The 17,302-nt window shown below is 30.8% G+C and overlaps 1 protein-coding gene across 2 annotated transcripts in view; it reads right to left on the reverse strand.

Moving 5' to 3' along the window:
• Positions 1 to 17,302, reverse strand: part of LOC126734046 (influenza virus NS1A-binding protein homolog) — a 134,289-nt gene that overhangs the window by 113,543 nt on the left and 3,444 nt on the right. For both annotated transcript variants that reach the window (XM_050437564.1, XM_050437563.1), the window contains exon 2: positions 12,001 to 12,028. In XM_050437564.1, coding sequence (XP_050293521.1) covers positions 12,001 to 12,007 — 7 coding nt within the window. In that variant the 5' untranslated portion in view covers positions 12,008 to 12,028. The remainder of the gene's footprint in view (positions 1 to 12,000; positions 12,029 to 17,302) is intronic.

Consider the following 17,302-nt stretch of genomic DNA (forward strand, 5'->3'; position numbering starts at 1 on the left):
TATATCATCTTCCTTATTAATTTTTTTATTTAATTCCCCCGAATGATCTTTTAAATCAAAATAGAGAAAACTAATATTACTGAATCAAGTTTCTTAAAGGAGAATCATAAACTGGAAGATTGATTGTCAGTTGACGCTACTGTTCAGATGTAAACCCGATGGGATAACAATAAAATGCTTCATAAACTTGATGGTGCGGTTCGCAATAAATTTTATTTACGTTCAATATTCATAGCATTTATATTTAACCAATACAGCGGAAGATGTGAGATCATCTATTTTTGTTATTATGGAACATCGACAGTCGTCTGATGGTTGAACCGTAATTGTCTTCGTCTATCGTCAATTTTATATGCCGAGGGTTACTTAGCCCACGTTTCGATAGGATATAACTGTTTTGATGGTTTAAGAAAAAGAAAATCAGAAGAATTCTAAAAAGTAAAAACTGCTTATATCTCATAAATCTGCGCTTAATGAAAATCCCAAAATGAATGCGTTATTATCCGTCCAAGAGAATCCGAATATTTCCACTAGACAAGTGGAAATGAGTCAGTTTTCAGTAGTAAGGGTTCTGAAGATACAGAAATGTCATCTCTTTAAACAATTCTCCAGGAACTGTTTATGAAACATTTTATGGAACTACTGTAGAATAATACTGTTAAATCAGAAAATATTCTCTTCTCTGATGAGTAAACGTTTATGCTGAACAGAAATTAAGAATTTGAAGAAAATCTAAATGGACCAAGAGATTTACCGTGCTTACAAGAAGAATTAATTCCAAATCTAACTGCTCTCTTTCCTGATCAAATGGCAGTTGATATGCCAAATAGAAACATCTGGTTTCAGCAAGATGGTGCGTCTCCTCAGTTTGCACGTCCTTTTCGAAACTCGTTAAATACTATATTTCCAGACAGGTGGATTGGTAAAAGAGGACCTTATGAGGATATTTGAAATCCAAAGTTTGTGTCCAATTCCGCAAACATTAAGGAGCATAAAACCAAAATAAGGCATGCGTATAGATTCATTTTTCCAGAACTTATAAGAAACGTTCAAAAATTTCAAGTACGTTTAGAGCTTTGTCAAATAGTAAATGGGCTACATTTTGAACACTTATAAAAAGAAAAAAACTTGAGTAAATTTTTGTTTTTCTTGAAAACAAAGTGTTTCAATTTTCTTGGAGATCGTAAGTCAGAAAAAACCTGGAGTTTTGCAGTTTTGTATAAGTCGATATGCTCTTTAGAAATAAGCAATAAAATCCATTTAAAAAATCAATAACATTATAATATGTATTTTAATTTTGGGACACACTGTATTATAATTTCTACATAAATCATTAAAAATATTCAAAACGTTTTTCAAGTTTCAAACCTTTTGCATATTATTAAATAGTTAATGGACTACATTATAAACATTTGTTAAAAAAACTTTTTGAGTAAAACAGATTGATAAACCCGTTAATAAATGTAAATGTCTTGGTATTATTCTTGACAGTAAATTTAGATCTCATTTATCAAAGGTACTTCAAAGCTCATATATATTACTCAGAAATATCTATAAGAATAAAGACATGCTGCACACTGACCTGAAAAAAACTTTGATCCAAGAGCCTGGTCTTGTCACATTTAAATTATTGCAATTTTGTGTATGGCCTTTCTTAGACTTCCAGGCAAAGGCTGCAACGTGTACGTGTAAAACTCTTGTATTCGATTCATAAATAATCTAACAGCCTTAGGTGCCCTTCAAAGAGCTTAAATTAAAGACGGTTTATTATTATTATATTATTTTATAATTTATGTAAAGAAAAATATTTTAATTATCTTTAAAACGGTTAATCGCATATCCTTGAAATTTTGCAGCAATGTATAACTTGATAGGCTCTTTAAAAATACGCAATAAAAAATTAGGGTTGCTATTACAAAAAAAATCGTCGATGACGTCATATCTTATTTTTGGGACACGCTGTGTAACTTTGTTTTCAACAAGAAAGAGTGCAACTAGAAATACTAACCAACGGCTCCAAGGAGTTTTTTGAGAAAAAAGAGTATATGAAGTACTAAAGTTACATTATACCGGGTGGTGCGTCGCCAAGCTTAATATAGGAAAACCCATGTAAATTTTAAGGGGGCCAATTATTGGCTTCCCTGTACATTTTATAGAAAAACTGTTAGAAAACTTTTTGAAGAGACCAATCTGGCAAACCCTTGTGCTAAGTTTCAAAAAAATTTAATAAGCGAATCTTGAATGAGCTTGGAAAATTTAAAAAAAAAATATATATATTTTCCCAGAAATAAATACAACATAAGTTTATAAGAACAAGGACGTTTATTTCAAGTTAGGGTAAGTATTTGCAAAGTTATAAGGCTGCTAGTCTGGGGTTTTTAAACCTCCCGAGATTCCGTTTCAATTACGCGCTACGTCATAGACGCCGACGCGACGCGACGGTGTATTATAGAGCGCTCGCTAGCCAGCCAGCCACAGCCTAGTGCCCAGGCGTTATTTTGACAAAGCAGCGTGCGCGGTCGACATGCTAGCGTCGGTCGTTGCGTCCACTTGGGCGCCTGTGACGTATCATCCCGGCCGCGCTGGTACAAGGAAAAAATTAAACATGGCGTATTTATTCGAACTTTGAAAATTAATTGTAAAGTAACTATAAATGCTAGAGAACTGAAATAAATTGCTAAATTTAAGTTGGAGCCTGCTCTTTTTTGCTAAAACATAATCGAATTGTCGTTTCCAAGCTCATTATTCAATTAAATGTAATTGCAAAATTAGCAAATTTTTGGTTCAGGTAAAACCAAACGGACACCAGTAAAATGAATATTGTCACTGACGTGAGGAAAAGTGTCAATAAATTAGTGACAGTCGATATTTGAAAACAAGTATGAATTATTCAATCGACGAAAAAATAGCCATAATTAAGTGGCATTATGCGGGAAACAGTTTTAGAGCAGTATCTGAAATGTTTTCAGTTTATTTCCCCACCAAGCCCATTCCATCCATTTCAATTATTTAACGTATTGTCAATAAGTTCGAGTCCAAAGGTACCGTAATAAATAATTGTAAATGTTCAACTCAGGATATCGAAAATAGAGCCGAAGAAAGAGAGAACGGTGATCTTAATATTCTACTGAGTGTGGAGGAAAACAAAATGCTTAGTACGAGGGTTCTTGGACAAGAGGTAAATAAACAGCATGCAACGGTATTGCGCACTTAAAACCAAACACAAATATTATTCGTATAAATTCGAAAAAAATCAAGAGCTGCAGGAAGGAGATGAAGAGGAGCGAAGAATGGCATTTTCTTTTGAAATGATAGAAAGAGCAAATAATGATAGTAATATAAATATGTAAGTTGGTTGTTTTAATGCTGAGAGAGTTACTTATATTAGAACAGGGCAAATATATGTTTAAAGTAACTAATAACATTCAAAAGACTAATGTGAGAATGGTCTCTACTGAAAATATTCACGATCATTATACCAGGGCTCAATGTGACATCTATTGGGACAATAATATCAGGACTAATGTAGGTTTACGTAATCCAGTTTATCAGGCTATAATAGTATATAATAGTCTTCCAGTAGTCATTAAGAACATGGACTCGGTTGAAAAATTCACAGTGAAACTTTTAAGTCATATATTAGAATAGTTTTTCTTTTTTTTTTTTGTTTTGCTTGGTTGCTATAAATATACTTAAAGAAAAATATCTAAAATTACACTTATTGTAGGTATTTAATTGGATTTAATTGGATTTATAAGGGTAGTGATGTAATTGACATCGTCAGGGATTTTGATTTGTTTTGTTTTTTTTTTAAAGGTTTATAGTATGTTTAATATATCTGTATATATGGTTAAGGTTGTTGTACACTCTGAACGTTACATATCCTTGGTACCAGTGCATTGGCACTGTTTTAAGGATTTTGGTTTTGTAAAGATATGATTGTAATATGTTTGAAAATAAAGAAATTTGTAAAAAAAAAAGTATAATTTTTTAAGAAATATTTGTTTTACCGATGAATGTACATTTACCCTCAACAATGAACCAAATGTTCAGAATTGCCGGTAGTGGAGCCAAGAAAATGAACATCGCTTTGTTCATACTCGGACAAAATATCCCCAAAAAACAAATGTATTCGGGGGAATTATCGGACACCATATCATTGGACCCTTTTTTATGGACTATAACCTAACAGCTGAAACCTATTTGGACATATTTCAAAATCAAATTGGACCCGCCTTGGAAGAAGTTGTTCAGGAGGATCAAATGATCTGGTACCAAATGGATGGTTGCCGGGCTCATAATGCGGCAATAACGGCAATATTATTGGTCCACGGTACCGGATGTTTTGGCCAGCTAGGTCACCTGATTTTTCACCGAATGACTTCTTTTTATGGGGTCATTTAAAAAGTCATTTATAAAAGTGTAAAATTTGAAAATCTAAACCAGTTACAAAACGCTATTTCGTTAGAATGTAATAAAATTTCCCCATATCAACTTAGTAACGTTAGAAATGAATTTTATGATTGGTTAGGATATTGTTTAGCTGTTAATAGGGGGTTGTTTGAACATTTGATTAATTGATGCTTTTATTAATTCTCTATTCTTTTTAAAAAAGTTATTGAATTTTATTTTATTTTTCCAGACTTAGTAAATATTAAGAGTTCTGTTCTCTCTTTTTTCGGATCTATTTTCGATCTTCTGAGTTAAACATTTACAATTATTTATTGCAATGTCTTTGGACTCGAATTTACTAACAATAGGTTTAATGGTTGAAATGGACCGGATAGGCTTGATGGGAAAATAAATTGAAAATATTTCAGATACTGCTACTGGTTTAATTAAATTCTAAGTATGATAAAATTATTGTTTTAATAATCGATAATAATAAATGTTATTGGTTTAACTTTATCGTTATATTAAATAAAAGTTTAGATAAAAAAGTAATGTTAACGTGTCTTACTTTGAATGTATGGTTGTGAGATTGATAAAACGAAAAAAAAACATGTCTTGTATTCGGCTGTACGTCAGATTTGACAAAGCGTTATAACAAATTATTTGCTGGTGACTGGTGTCTGGTTTTACCTGAACCGAATATTTGGTAATTTTGCAGTTACATTTAATTGAACAATTCAACAAAACAAAGGTAAAAACACAAAGTCACGGTCTCATCAAATCCATATAATTTTTTTTTTAAAGCAAAAAATATACAAGAAAAACAGAAATTTCAAATTTTAGTTTTAATTTTTTACTAGCTTCGGAACGGATTTCAAAATAAATCGCACATTTACATTGCCACTTTTGCTTGTTCAAATTCTCCTTTGTGCTTCAAAATAGGATTTTCAAAATTTATTTATTTACCTGGATGTAAAGCATCCCGCTATAGGGAACACTTCCACTAACATTTGAGCAGAAGTAAGCGCTATCAATATCAGTGATCAAACGCTATCAGTGATCTTTGGATGTATATCCTGAAGACAACTTGCCAGAACAGAGACCACTGTCTGTGGTCCTGAGCCATTCTATGGCATTAGAGGACACAATTATAATATTAAGTAACGAAAACTGGACTGACCTCTATGTAATAGAAAATATTGATGATGCTAGAGAATACTTTGTATCTAAGATAAAATTATAAATACAGGGTGCTTCAAATTCGACCCTCAACATAAGGATCGAATCTATAAGAGATACGAAGATGGTTAAATTTGGGCAAAATTAAGAATTTTTGAGCCAAGCACTATGCCGTTTAAAAAAAATTAAAAATTTCAAGTTGTTTCAAAGATATTTGAAAAAATACAAAATTTTTAAATATCGATTTTACATTTTTCTAAGCTTATTTCTAATCCGATTTTTACTTGTTTCGTGCTGATGGTGTTTTTCGATTTTTAATACCATGTTTCGTCTTTTGCCAACCATCATCAACTTTGTTTTTTCTTATAAGCACCATATTGGTTTTTACATTTTTAAAATCACTGCAAAATTACCTTTTTAAGGATGTATCACAAGTAATATTTAATTTTTTATGAAAACAATTAAATTAGGGCAAAATTAAGAATTTTTGAGCAATATACCGTTTAAAAAAATTAAAAATTCCGAGTGGTTCCGAAGATATTTAAGATAAAGTAAAGTTTTAAATACCAAATTTTGAAAAATCAAATTAATTTTTTTATGAGTTTATTTCTTATTCGATTTGAAAATAATTTGCATTTTTGCATTGCCACTGTTTTGTTGCTACATGACGGTGTTTTTAGATTTTTAATACGACGTTTCGTCTTTTTTTAAGCATCATCAACTTTGTTTTTTTTTATAGTCGCCATGTTTGGTTTTTGCATTTTTAAAATATCTGCAAAATTACCGAAAAGGTAAAAAATAAAATAGAATCGATTTTTAAAAATTCCGTATTTTTTGAATATCTTCGGAACCAGTCGGAATTTTTATTTTTTTTAAACGGCATATTGCTAAGCTCAAAAATTCTCAACTTTGCCCTAATTTAACCATCTTCGTTGAGGGTCGCATTTGAAACCCTGTAGATAAAAAAAATTTTAATCAGATGAAACTAAATTCAAACCAAAATATGAAAACTCCATGGATTGCAAATGGCATTTTGAAATCTGTAACAACTAAAAACAAACTAAACTCCTGGACAAAATTATCGCACCACTTGATTTTTAGAGATTTTTTTTTAATAAATATAAAAAAAAATAATAATAAGCATTGTTAACTACGCATTATTTATTAACAAAAAAAAATTATATTCTATTTAACAAAACGAGATTTAAGTAACTAAATTCAATACAAGTAAAAAACATCGATTTTCACTAACTGCAATTTTAATACAAAAATAAAACAATAGATCCATAATGAATTCTTAATATCGTGTATTGCCATCTCTAACTGCACTGACCGCATGAAGTTTATTTGACGATGAATAGTTATGGGAACTTTGAAAAATAAGAACACATTTGATACAGTAAACTGTAATCAGCTACAATATTTGGAAAATATGGTTTTCGGGAATTACCACCTATTTAAAAGCTAGCTAGAGAATAGAATTCAACGGGTGGAATTAGGTGTTGATTAAAGTGTAACAAAGTTACAAGATTTTTGTATTTTTTTGTTTGTCTTTATTTTATAGTAATAAGGGTTCGCCTAGGCAATATTTTATAAGAAAACTTAGATAGTTTGGCCCTGTTAACATTTAACCTCTATAATTTATAATTTACATAACAAAAAGGTGCATTTTAAGCTTTACCTGTGAGCCTCATAGTACCATGGAAAGTTTCGATTTCTTATAGGTTATACCTAGTTTTCCATTGACAACGTTGTAATCCCTGGCCTTCATTCTTTTTAGCTCTGGTTGTTCTTAAGACAGTAAAGAACCACAAATGCTTAAAACTGAGAGGTTTTTCATCACTATGCTTCCAGTTTTCTTGGGATTGGGATAATATTTACCATATTTTTGGTCTGGGTGAAAAAGTCGAGTATTTGTCGAGCAACGTTTGGTCATTATTTGAGACACATGCCCCATTCACTATTTCAAAGATTTCTAAAACTTATACTCCATGGATTACCGAAAGCGTTAAACTCTTTATAAAAGAAAAAAATAAAGCGTTATCGAGATGTAAAAAGTCTAAGAGTTTACCCGATTGGCTATTTTACAAGCAACTACGAAATTCGGTGGTGGGGATGATTAGACGGGAAAAGAAAGCTTATTTGGAACTTCATCAAAAAAGCAGCAATAGTAAAAAACTTAGAAAGCAATAAAAAACCTTAGTCTCAGAAATTCTTCTAACCATTCTATATCTTTAAACCAACATCCTGACAAAATAAATGATTATTTTTCATCAGTTTATAGTCCTTCAGATAACTGTCCAGAGACAGTCGAATATTTTCTTAATCATACATTTAGTCCTGATCTCCAGTCCTCATTTCACTTAGCCACTGTAGCAGAAATTTCAAAAATTGTTTTAGACCTCAAATCTACTGTCTGTGGTGACTGCATCTCAGCGAATATGCTCCAACATTATATTCATCATCTTGCTCCTCACTTGACTCATGTTATAAACTCCTGTTTGGAAAGAGGCTGTTTTCCTGATGTTTGGAAGACTTCTCTTATAATGCCTTTAGCTAAAATCAGTAGATTCTATAATCTACTGATTTTAGCATTATTATTACACACATTATTACACATTTTTAGCCAAAGGACTACTGATTAATATTATTGTGTGGTGATTTTAATCTGCCACATGCGAGAGTGACAGAGTCACATGAAATGCCACATGACAGAGTTCATCCATACCGGACCATACCGAACGGACTGCGAGTTGAGACCAGCCGTCTGAGCCTATATCATCTGCAATTGTGCTATGTAGTTGTTGTAACTATCTTAATCTTAAGCAGGTGAATGGCCTGCCAAATTTGTTTGGTACATTTCTTGATCTGTTTTTCTGAAGTTTGTCAAATGTTGAAGTCATATATGCCACTGAAAATTTATCACCGGCAACACACTACCATCCTGCTTATAAAATAAGTATTCCTATTAATTGTGATTTAAATCTTAAGTATGATGTTTATTATTATGATTTTGTAAACTGTGATTTTGTTGCCATTAATAATTGCTAGCATGAATTGAGATACTGCTTTTAATCAAAAAGATATTAATAAATGCATTGATATTTTTTACAACACTCTATTTTGCTATTGAAATGTTTGTTCCAATTAAACATTTTAAATCATTTTAATTTCCCATACTAATTTTCCCACTTGCTTTAGTACAAAAATTACAGAATCTTGTTATTCAAAAACAGATTGCCCACACAACATTCAAAAACAGTAAGTATCCCAAGGTATTATGTTCATTTTTCAAATTTGAGGGATAAATGTAAAACTCTTCATGATTAATGTTTTAGGTCATATATTGAAAGATTAAATACTGAAATTTCTCATGATCCTTCTTCATTTTGGAAACACATCAATAGATTGCATTTCTCTGATTCATCGCCAATAGCATGCATATAAAAGCCGAGGTTGCTGGTAATGGTCAAGATATTGTAAACTTATTCGCTAGGTATTTTGAAATTACATACAGGGAACCTGTCAGCAAGACTCCTGACTATAATTTTGATTACAGTCTGGATTTAAATCGCATCTCTTTTTCTTTGTTAGACATATTTGATGAAATCTTATGCCTTCCTAATAAAAATTCTTTTAGCCCTGATGGCATCCTATCTGTTTTTCTTAAAAACTGTGTGTGCACTCAGAGTGTGCACTCACACCTTTTCAATCTTACTGTTATATTATCTAGTATTTTGTATTATCTATTATTGTTTTTGTAAACTGGCTCCGCCGTATATTGAAATAAATAAATAACTAATATTTTAAAATAGCTTGAAAAAGTTTAAAAAAAACTTACTAGAAAGTATGAAAATAATATTACAATAAAATCTAAAAATTTTACTGTAACCCTAAAATTCCGCATAAATTCGATAAAAATTAAAGACATAATTTTTCGAGAAAACGCTCGGGCCCGTCAATTTTTATTTTATGTTGCGCATTATTTCACATAAATTTTTGTATACAGGGTGGAACAAAAAAAAGACATGACGTCATCGGTCATTTTTTTAAATGGAATCGTTATATTTTTTATTGCATTTATGAAATGTAGGCAAAATTCCAAGCAAATTTCGTATAACACACCTTATCTCAAAACTCAACTGTTTAAGAAATATTTACATTTAACCAACAAGAAAGCAAGTAAGTACGTCTATTTACAAATTAAGATAAAATGGAGGATCAAATGTTATAAACTGTAAAAACTCTTATTAATGTATCAAGTGATTAAACTGATCCCCATTTACTTCTTGGCAGAAAGCAAGACGTTTTACAAACTCATGTAAATCACCTGGCCGGCCACTCTATTGGCCCTCTTCGTTCTAGCCATATTCCTGGGAACACTGTATCCAAGTAATTACGGACATCTCGAAAGAAATGTGGCGGTGCGCCGTCTTGCTGAAACCACAAATTATCTGTCGGGACAGCAGGGTCTTGTTCGTCTGGGTATAGGGCAGCCAAAGCAGGGATGAGATCTTCTTGAAGAAAATTAAAATAGCGTTGTCCTGTTAAGTTTTCTTCGAAAAAGTATGACCATATTACTTTATTTTCCACGATACCAGCCCAAAATTTAATAGATTTACGGTACTGTGTATCAGCCTCAGTTGCCCAGTGTGGATTTGACACTGACCAGTACCGACAACTTTTCCGATTTACGACACCGTTTAAACAAAAAGTTGCTTCATCTGAAAACAAAACTTATAACACAAACTGACGGTTTTTATTGCAAATGTTCATCATTTGCTTGCAAAATTGGTTTCTTGGATCGTCCTCATTTAATTCGTGTATTAGTCTAATTTTATAAGGGTGGTATTCATTTGCTTTTAAGATGCATCTTACTGACGTTGCGGCTATATTATTATCAACTGAAATTTGTGAAGTTGCATTGTTTGGATTTTCTTTGACGGAGAGCAGAACGTTTAATTGTGTAATTTAATTGTGTTTCTTCAGAAATTTTTGGACCTGATCTTGGCAAATCCCTAACATGACCTGAAGTTATGAATTTGTGCTCTATTCTACTAACTCTATTCTAATAATAGGATGGTTTGGGTATTTGGCATTAAACAGTTCACTTACTTCTTGTTGCTTGATCCCTGTACCCTAGCATCATCAAAATTTCAATTCGTTGGGTTTCCGTTAAATTAGCCATAATTTATTCTGATAAAAACTATTAATTTTCGAACTGACAGTGACATTTGAAAATCGAGATTCTTTACAAGTGCAACCATGGAAATAGAAACAATTGGCAGTGTTTATAACATTATTTTTATCCTCGACTTTACCTTAATTTGTAAATAGACGTACTTATTTGTTTTCTTGTTATTTAAATGTAAATATGTCGAAAACAGTTGAGTTTGAGATAAGGTGTGTTATACGAAACTTGCTTGGAATTTCGCCTATATTTCATAAATGCAATAAAAAATATAGCATTCTATTTAAAAAAATGACCGATGACGTCATATCTTTTTTTTGTTCCACCCTGTATACAAAAATTTATGTGAAATAATGCGCAACTTAAAATAAAAATCGACGGGTCCGAGCGTTTTCTCAAAAAATCATGTCTCTAATTTTTATCGAATTTATGCGGAACTTTAGGCAGTCACTGTATAAGAGATCAAGACTGGTCGACCTGCAGAACGGGAAGAGAGCCAAGCAACCTTAGTACATACCAGTCATACCATACCTCTCCTGAATTTTCAGTTTAATGATCAACCTCACTGATCAGTACCCTTTCCTGTACAATAAACTTTCATAACAAAAAACATACATTTGTTCAAAGAAAATAAATCTGGAAATATGTGATTAATGACCATGGATATTAAATATGCCACTCTGTATACAGATAAACGACCTGTAACAAATAATTGGCACAAGACACAAAGATGTGCTAATAAATAAATTTGTATACTGTAATGACTCGCCATTTAATTAGATCTGAACCGAACTGGATTAATTCGAATCTAATTGTCCGATTTATTAAATTAAATTGGGGATCATAAATAAAATTATCTGTTTTGGCAAGAGGCCCGAAATTGCAAAACCTCAAATTAATTCAAAATAATAAATAATCTTTAAGAATTGTATTAATACTTTGATTAAAAACTGCTTTTCGTAATTTTTTAATGCTGTTTTATGTGAAATATTTACAATATGTAAGTCACCTGAACAGAATTATGATTATTAACATTTTACCATGACCTTTTAAAATAACTTCACTAAGTAGTAGTATATAAAAAATCACTAAGTTATAATATATCCTTTGATTGATAACATTTTATTTTAACAGACAGTGACTCATTACTACAGTTGTAAAAAACAAAATGCAAGCATTTTCATAGTGATAAATGAAAACATTTATGTGTTCATGGTGATTTAATTATCCTTACTTACCATTCATATTGGAGAGTATGTAGCTGATCTGAAATTAAAAAAAAATTTGATTAATAAAAGACCCTTGTTTAAAGCTTTCATATTTAACAGATTACTGTATCTTTTTGGAACAATAAAATATATGCCATTGCATACAATCACTAGAAAATAATGAAATAACTCAACACTTAAAATTTATCAATTCATATTTTGATAATTTAGCCATTAGAATGCATAAAATTTCTTGCGTTTATCGTTTAGACCTTTGCTAATTACACATTACTCTATATATACAGGGCCACCAAAAATGATTGGAATTATTCAGGCTTTTGGATGAGAATCTGAATAATGACCTCATAAAGCTGACCTTAGAATTTTATAAACTAATTATACACATAAACTAAAATGCCCTTTATTAACAAATCAACTACCATACATGAGGATTGAGCAACCACACAGTACTATATACTCCTTTTACTTATCAAAGAACTCCAGCCCAAAAGTTTTGACTGCATTTGGAAGATCATTTAAAAAATCTCTTATTCCTTTTATTAATATTAATTGATTCCATTCTAAAAATTTGTGTTAAATTTTATTGTTCATATTTTGGCAACAATATTTTTTTATATTTCCTTCCAATTCAAATGATATATCTGCTAGTAAATATATAAAAATGCCAAAAATATTTTTTCCTAATGTAATGTGATCTATGTATCCATTGCCCTTAGTGTATTATAAGATTTACGTGTCTTTTATGCGTAATTTAAAATCAGTACATAAAATACCATGTCAATCCAGACAAGTTCCAAAATTCCGTCGTCATCCAATCTCACATTAGTCGTCACCAAATATTTTCCTCTCAGCAATGTTTAGAGACAGACCTATCTACGAAGAAGTAGGAAGGTCTACCTACCTAGGAATTTACCTGTCTTTGAGTTTATCTAAAAATGTATCTTGGTTGGTAAGTATGTGACCTACTGAGCCTCAGGGAACCTTAATAATATGCACTGATGACACTGTTCACAGTCACATTATACTCCCTATTAGTCAAATATGAATTAAGAAAACTAATACTACCAGAACTAAAACCACACTTAACAAGTGTATGGAACAAAACTCTATGGGGCAACAATAACTTGCTCAAATCACAGAAAAGATACTGACAATTAAGGTTATTAAAAGAGTCAATTACAAAAGCAACAAGGTCCACGATTATCATAACAGTGTTTTTATTTTATTGGAAAAATAAACAATAGTGAGGTGGGTCCATAATATTGTTAAACTGCAAGAGGCCAACCTGAAGCCTAAGTCCTAAAAAATGTTGCTTATTTCAAAAAGAAGTTCGATACCTTGGCCATGTAATATCAGAGAAAGGTGTCAAGACTGATCCAGATAAAGTAGAGGGAATCGAAAAATAGCCACGACCCACTGACAAACATCAGTTAAGAAGCTTTCTGGGCCTTTGTACCTATTACAGAAGATTTGTAAGAAATTTCGCTAATCTTGCAAAGCCTCTACATAAGCTCACGGAGGACGAAATGGTATTTAGTTGGTCAACAGACTGTGAAGAAGCATTTCAAAGGTTAAAAAGAGCACTATGCACATCTCCAATTTTAACATATCCGATTCCCGGACAAACTTTTATTTTGGATACCGATGCAAGTAATGTTGGAATTGGGGCCGTTCTATCACAAAAATATGAAGATGGCGAGCAAGTGATAGCTTATTTCAGTAAAACGTTATCAAAACCAGAAAGAAACTATTATGTCACCAGATGAGAGCTATTGGCAGCAGTAAAAGCTATTGAACATTTCCATAAATATTTGTATGGTCAACGATTTATCCTTAAAACTGACCATGCTTCGTTGAAATGGCTGTTTCAGTTTAAAAACCCCGAAGGACAAATAGTAAGGTGGCTTCAATGATTACAAGAGTATGACTTTACAATAGAACATAGGAAAGGCGAATATCACCAAAATGCCGATGCTTTATCGAGAAGACCCTGTATTGAAACATGTCAACATTGTTTTAAAAAGTATCAAAACAGCATCCAGAGATATTTACTTGTAATCGTATTGGCCTTCACAGTTCTAAAGAGTGGGATGTAGCTAGTTTAATCCAAGATCAGTGTGATGACCCAGTATTTGGTCTTATTTACGAACTGAAATCTCAAGAAATTTTAAAACCAGAATAGAAAGATATTTCTGACAAATCTCCAGAACTAAAAGCTTATTGCTCCCAATGAAATTCATTGGTTATAAAAGATGGATTGTTAAAAAGAGTCTGGGAGAGCGTAGATGGAAAATGGGACATATCTGACAGTCCTTGATATCTGACAGAAAACTTGACATTAATTATCTAAAAATAAGCTTCAAATCAGCGTTTTAATAAAAAATTTGCAGCTCGCAGCAGAAATGAGATAATGGAATGAATCAAAAATCAAAATGTTTAGAATACATCAAAGATTACAAGGAACAGTATGTAAACAGAATTTTCCATCTTAATTTTCCTACAGGGTCTTTTGAAATTACGAGAAAAAACAACAGTTTGTTTTACTCCTGTATAATATAGCCTAATCGAAAAATGCTACTTCACAAAATGATTTTAAAAAATCACAACAAATGTATCTAAAAACTGATGGCAAAATCGTGAGAATCTGATAAAAAATTTATAAAACATCAAACTTGGCCAATATTTCAGGGTGACGGAATTTTGTGCCGGTGACTGTATATACAAATTGTATGGTTTTTTATTAATTTTTTTTATTACTTTTTGTTTATCTATGATTTTCTTTAGAAAACTTTTGGACTGTAAGAAACCTAAGTGTACTTAAACAAAAATTAGAGTTATGATCTAATGTACATAACTTAAATTTATGAGACTATATTTATTTTTCAATTCCTAAGCATAGAACTTCACTATTTCAAAAAGAGTTTCATATAACTGTCTTAAACTTATTTATTTAACTTATAATTCCCTTTCACCTAATTTTAAACACTGTTCATTACATAAATTTAAGCTTGCTTATAAATATGTTTCACTGAATGAGATCAGTATTGTATAATGCTATAAATTTGTTATGTTTTTGTTTTTTTTTTTTACTGCATGGTCACATAGGGTTTGAAGTTGGTTAAGTGGAAGAATTGCCTATGGCTAAACTTCGCCAATCTGAGTGTGTGCATTATAATGTATTTTACTTATAAGTATTTATATATTTGTATGCATATGCTAATAAAAGACGTTTATTATTATTACACATTATCAATACAAGATAGACAAAAATACTAACAATGCAATACCATAGTAGTGCACATATTACTTCAGGATTACACTCTTATTATTTTTGAAACACCTATAAGTATTTCAAAAGAGGCTAAATTAATCTATTTACTCAAAAAAAAACTAGGAAAACAACAATTTTATCTCATATTAAGCTTAACACGCCTTAGTAAATAATAAAATAAATAAAAAAATAGTAAATTTAACAACAAAAAAAATTAATCTTAAAATCTCTACTTATACTTAATCTGTAAAACTCCCTTATAATAGTTAACTGCATCTTCTCAATATTTTGAAATTCCCTCCTCACATAAACTCAATTCTTTAGTGTTGCCCATAAAAATGTATCTAAAACATTCAAATCAAGAAACCTTTCTGTAAGATAATTTGAAACTTGTCATGTATATGTGGGGGATTTTAAATATGGTGCGGTTCCTGTCACTTTCACTGTCACAGGATAAATCAACAAATACAGCTGACAAGATCAGTGTGATGACCCAGTATTTGGTCTTATTTACGAACTGAAATCTCAAGAAATTTTAAAACCAGAATAGAAAGATATTTCTGACAAATCTCCAGAACTAAAAGCTTATTGCTCCCAATGAAATTCATTGGTTATAAAAGATGGATTGTTAAAAAGAGTCTGGGAGAGCGTAGATGGAAAATGGGACATATCTGACAGTCCTTGATATCTGACAGAAAACTTGACATTAATTATCTAAAAATAAGCTTCAAATCAGCGTTTTAATAAAAAATTTGCAGCTCGCAGCAGAAATGAGATAATGGAATGAATCAAAAATCAAAATGTTTAGAATACATCAAAGATTACAAGGAACAGTATGTAAACAGAATTTTCCATCTTAATTTTCCTACAGGGTCTTTTGAAATTACGAGAAAAAACAACAGTTTGTTTTACTCCTGTATAATATAGCCTAATCGAAAAATGCTACTTCACAAAATGATTTTAAAAAATCACAACAAATGTATCTAAAAACTGATGGCAAAATCGTGAGAATCTGATAAAAAATTTATAAAACATCAAACTTGGCCAATATTTCAGGGTGACGGAATTTTGTGCCGGTGACTGTATATACAAATTGTATGGTTTTTTATTAATTTTTTTTATTACTTTTTGTTTATCTATGATTTTCTTTAGAAAACTTTTGGACTGTAAGAAACCTAAGTGTACTTAAACAAAAATTAGAGTTATGATCTAATGTACATAACTTAAATTTATGAGACTATATTTATTTTTCAATTCCTAAGCATAGAACTTCACTATTTCAAAAAGAGTTTCATATAACTGTCTTAAACTTATTTATTTAACTTATAATTCCCTTTCACCTAATTTTAAACACTGTTCATTACATAAATTTAAGCTTGCTTATAAATATGTTTCACTGAATGAGATCAGTATTGTATAATGCTATAAATTTGTTATGTTTTTGTTTTTTTTTTTTACTGCATGGTCACATAGGGTTTGAAGTTGGTTAAGTGGAAGAATTGCCTATGGCTAAACTTCGCCAATCTGAGTGTGTGCATTATAATGTATTTTACTTATAAGTATTTATATATTTGTATGCATATGCTAATAAAAGACGTTTATTATTATTACACATTATCAATACAAGATAGACAAAAATACTAACAATGCAATACCATAGTAGTGCACATATTACTTCAGGATTACACTCTTATTATTTTTGAAACACCTATAAGTATTTCAAAAGAGGCTAAATTAATCTATTTACTCAAAAAAAAACTAGGAAAACAACAATTTTATCTCATATTAAGCTTAACACGCCTTAGTAAATAATAAAATAAATAAAAAAATAGTAAATTTAACAACAAAAAAAATTAATCTTAAAATCTCTACTTATACTTAATCTGTAAAACTCCCTTATAATAGTTAACTGCATCTTCTCAATATTTTGAAATTCCCTCCTCACATAAACTCAATTCTTTAGTGTTGCCCATAAAAATGTATCTAAAACATTCAAATCAAGAAACCTTTCTGTAAGATAATTTGAAACTTGTCATGTAT

Source organism: Anthonomus grandis, chromosome 3 (assembly GCF_022605725.1).
Source record: "Anthonomus grandis grandis chromosome 3, icAntGran1.3, whole genome shotgun sequence".
Taxonomy (NCBI): domain Eukaryota; kingdom Metazoa; phylum Arthropoda; class Insecta; order Coleoptera; family Curculionidae; genus Anthonomus; species Anthonomus grandis.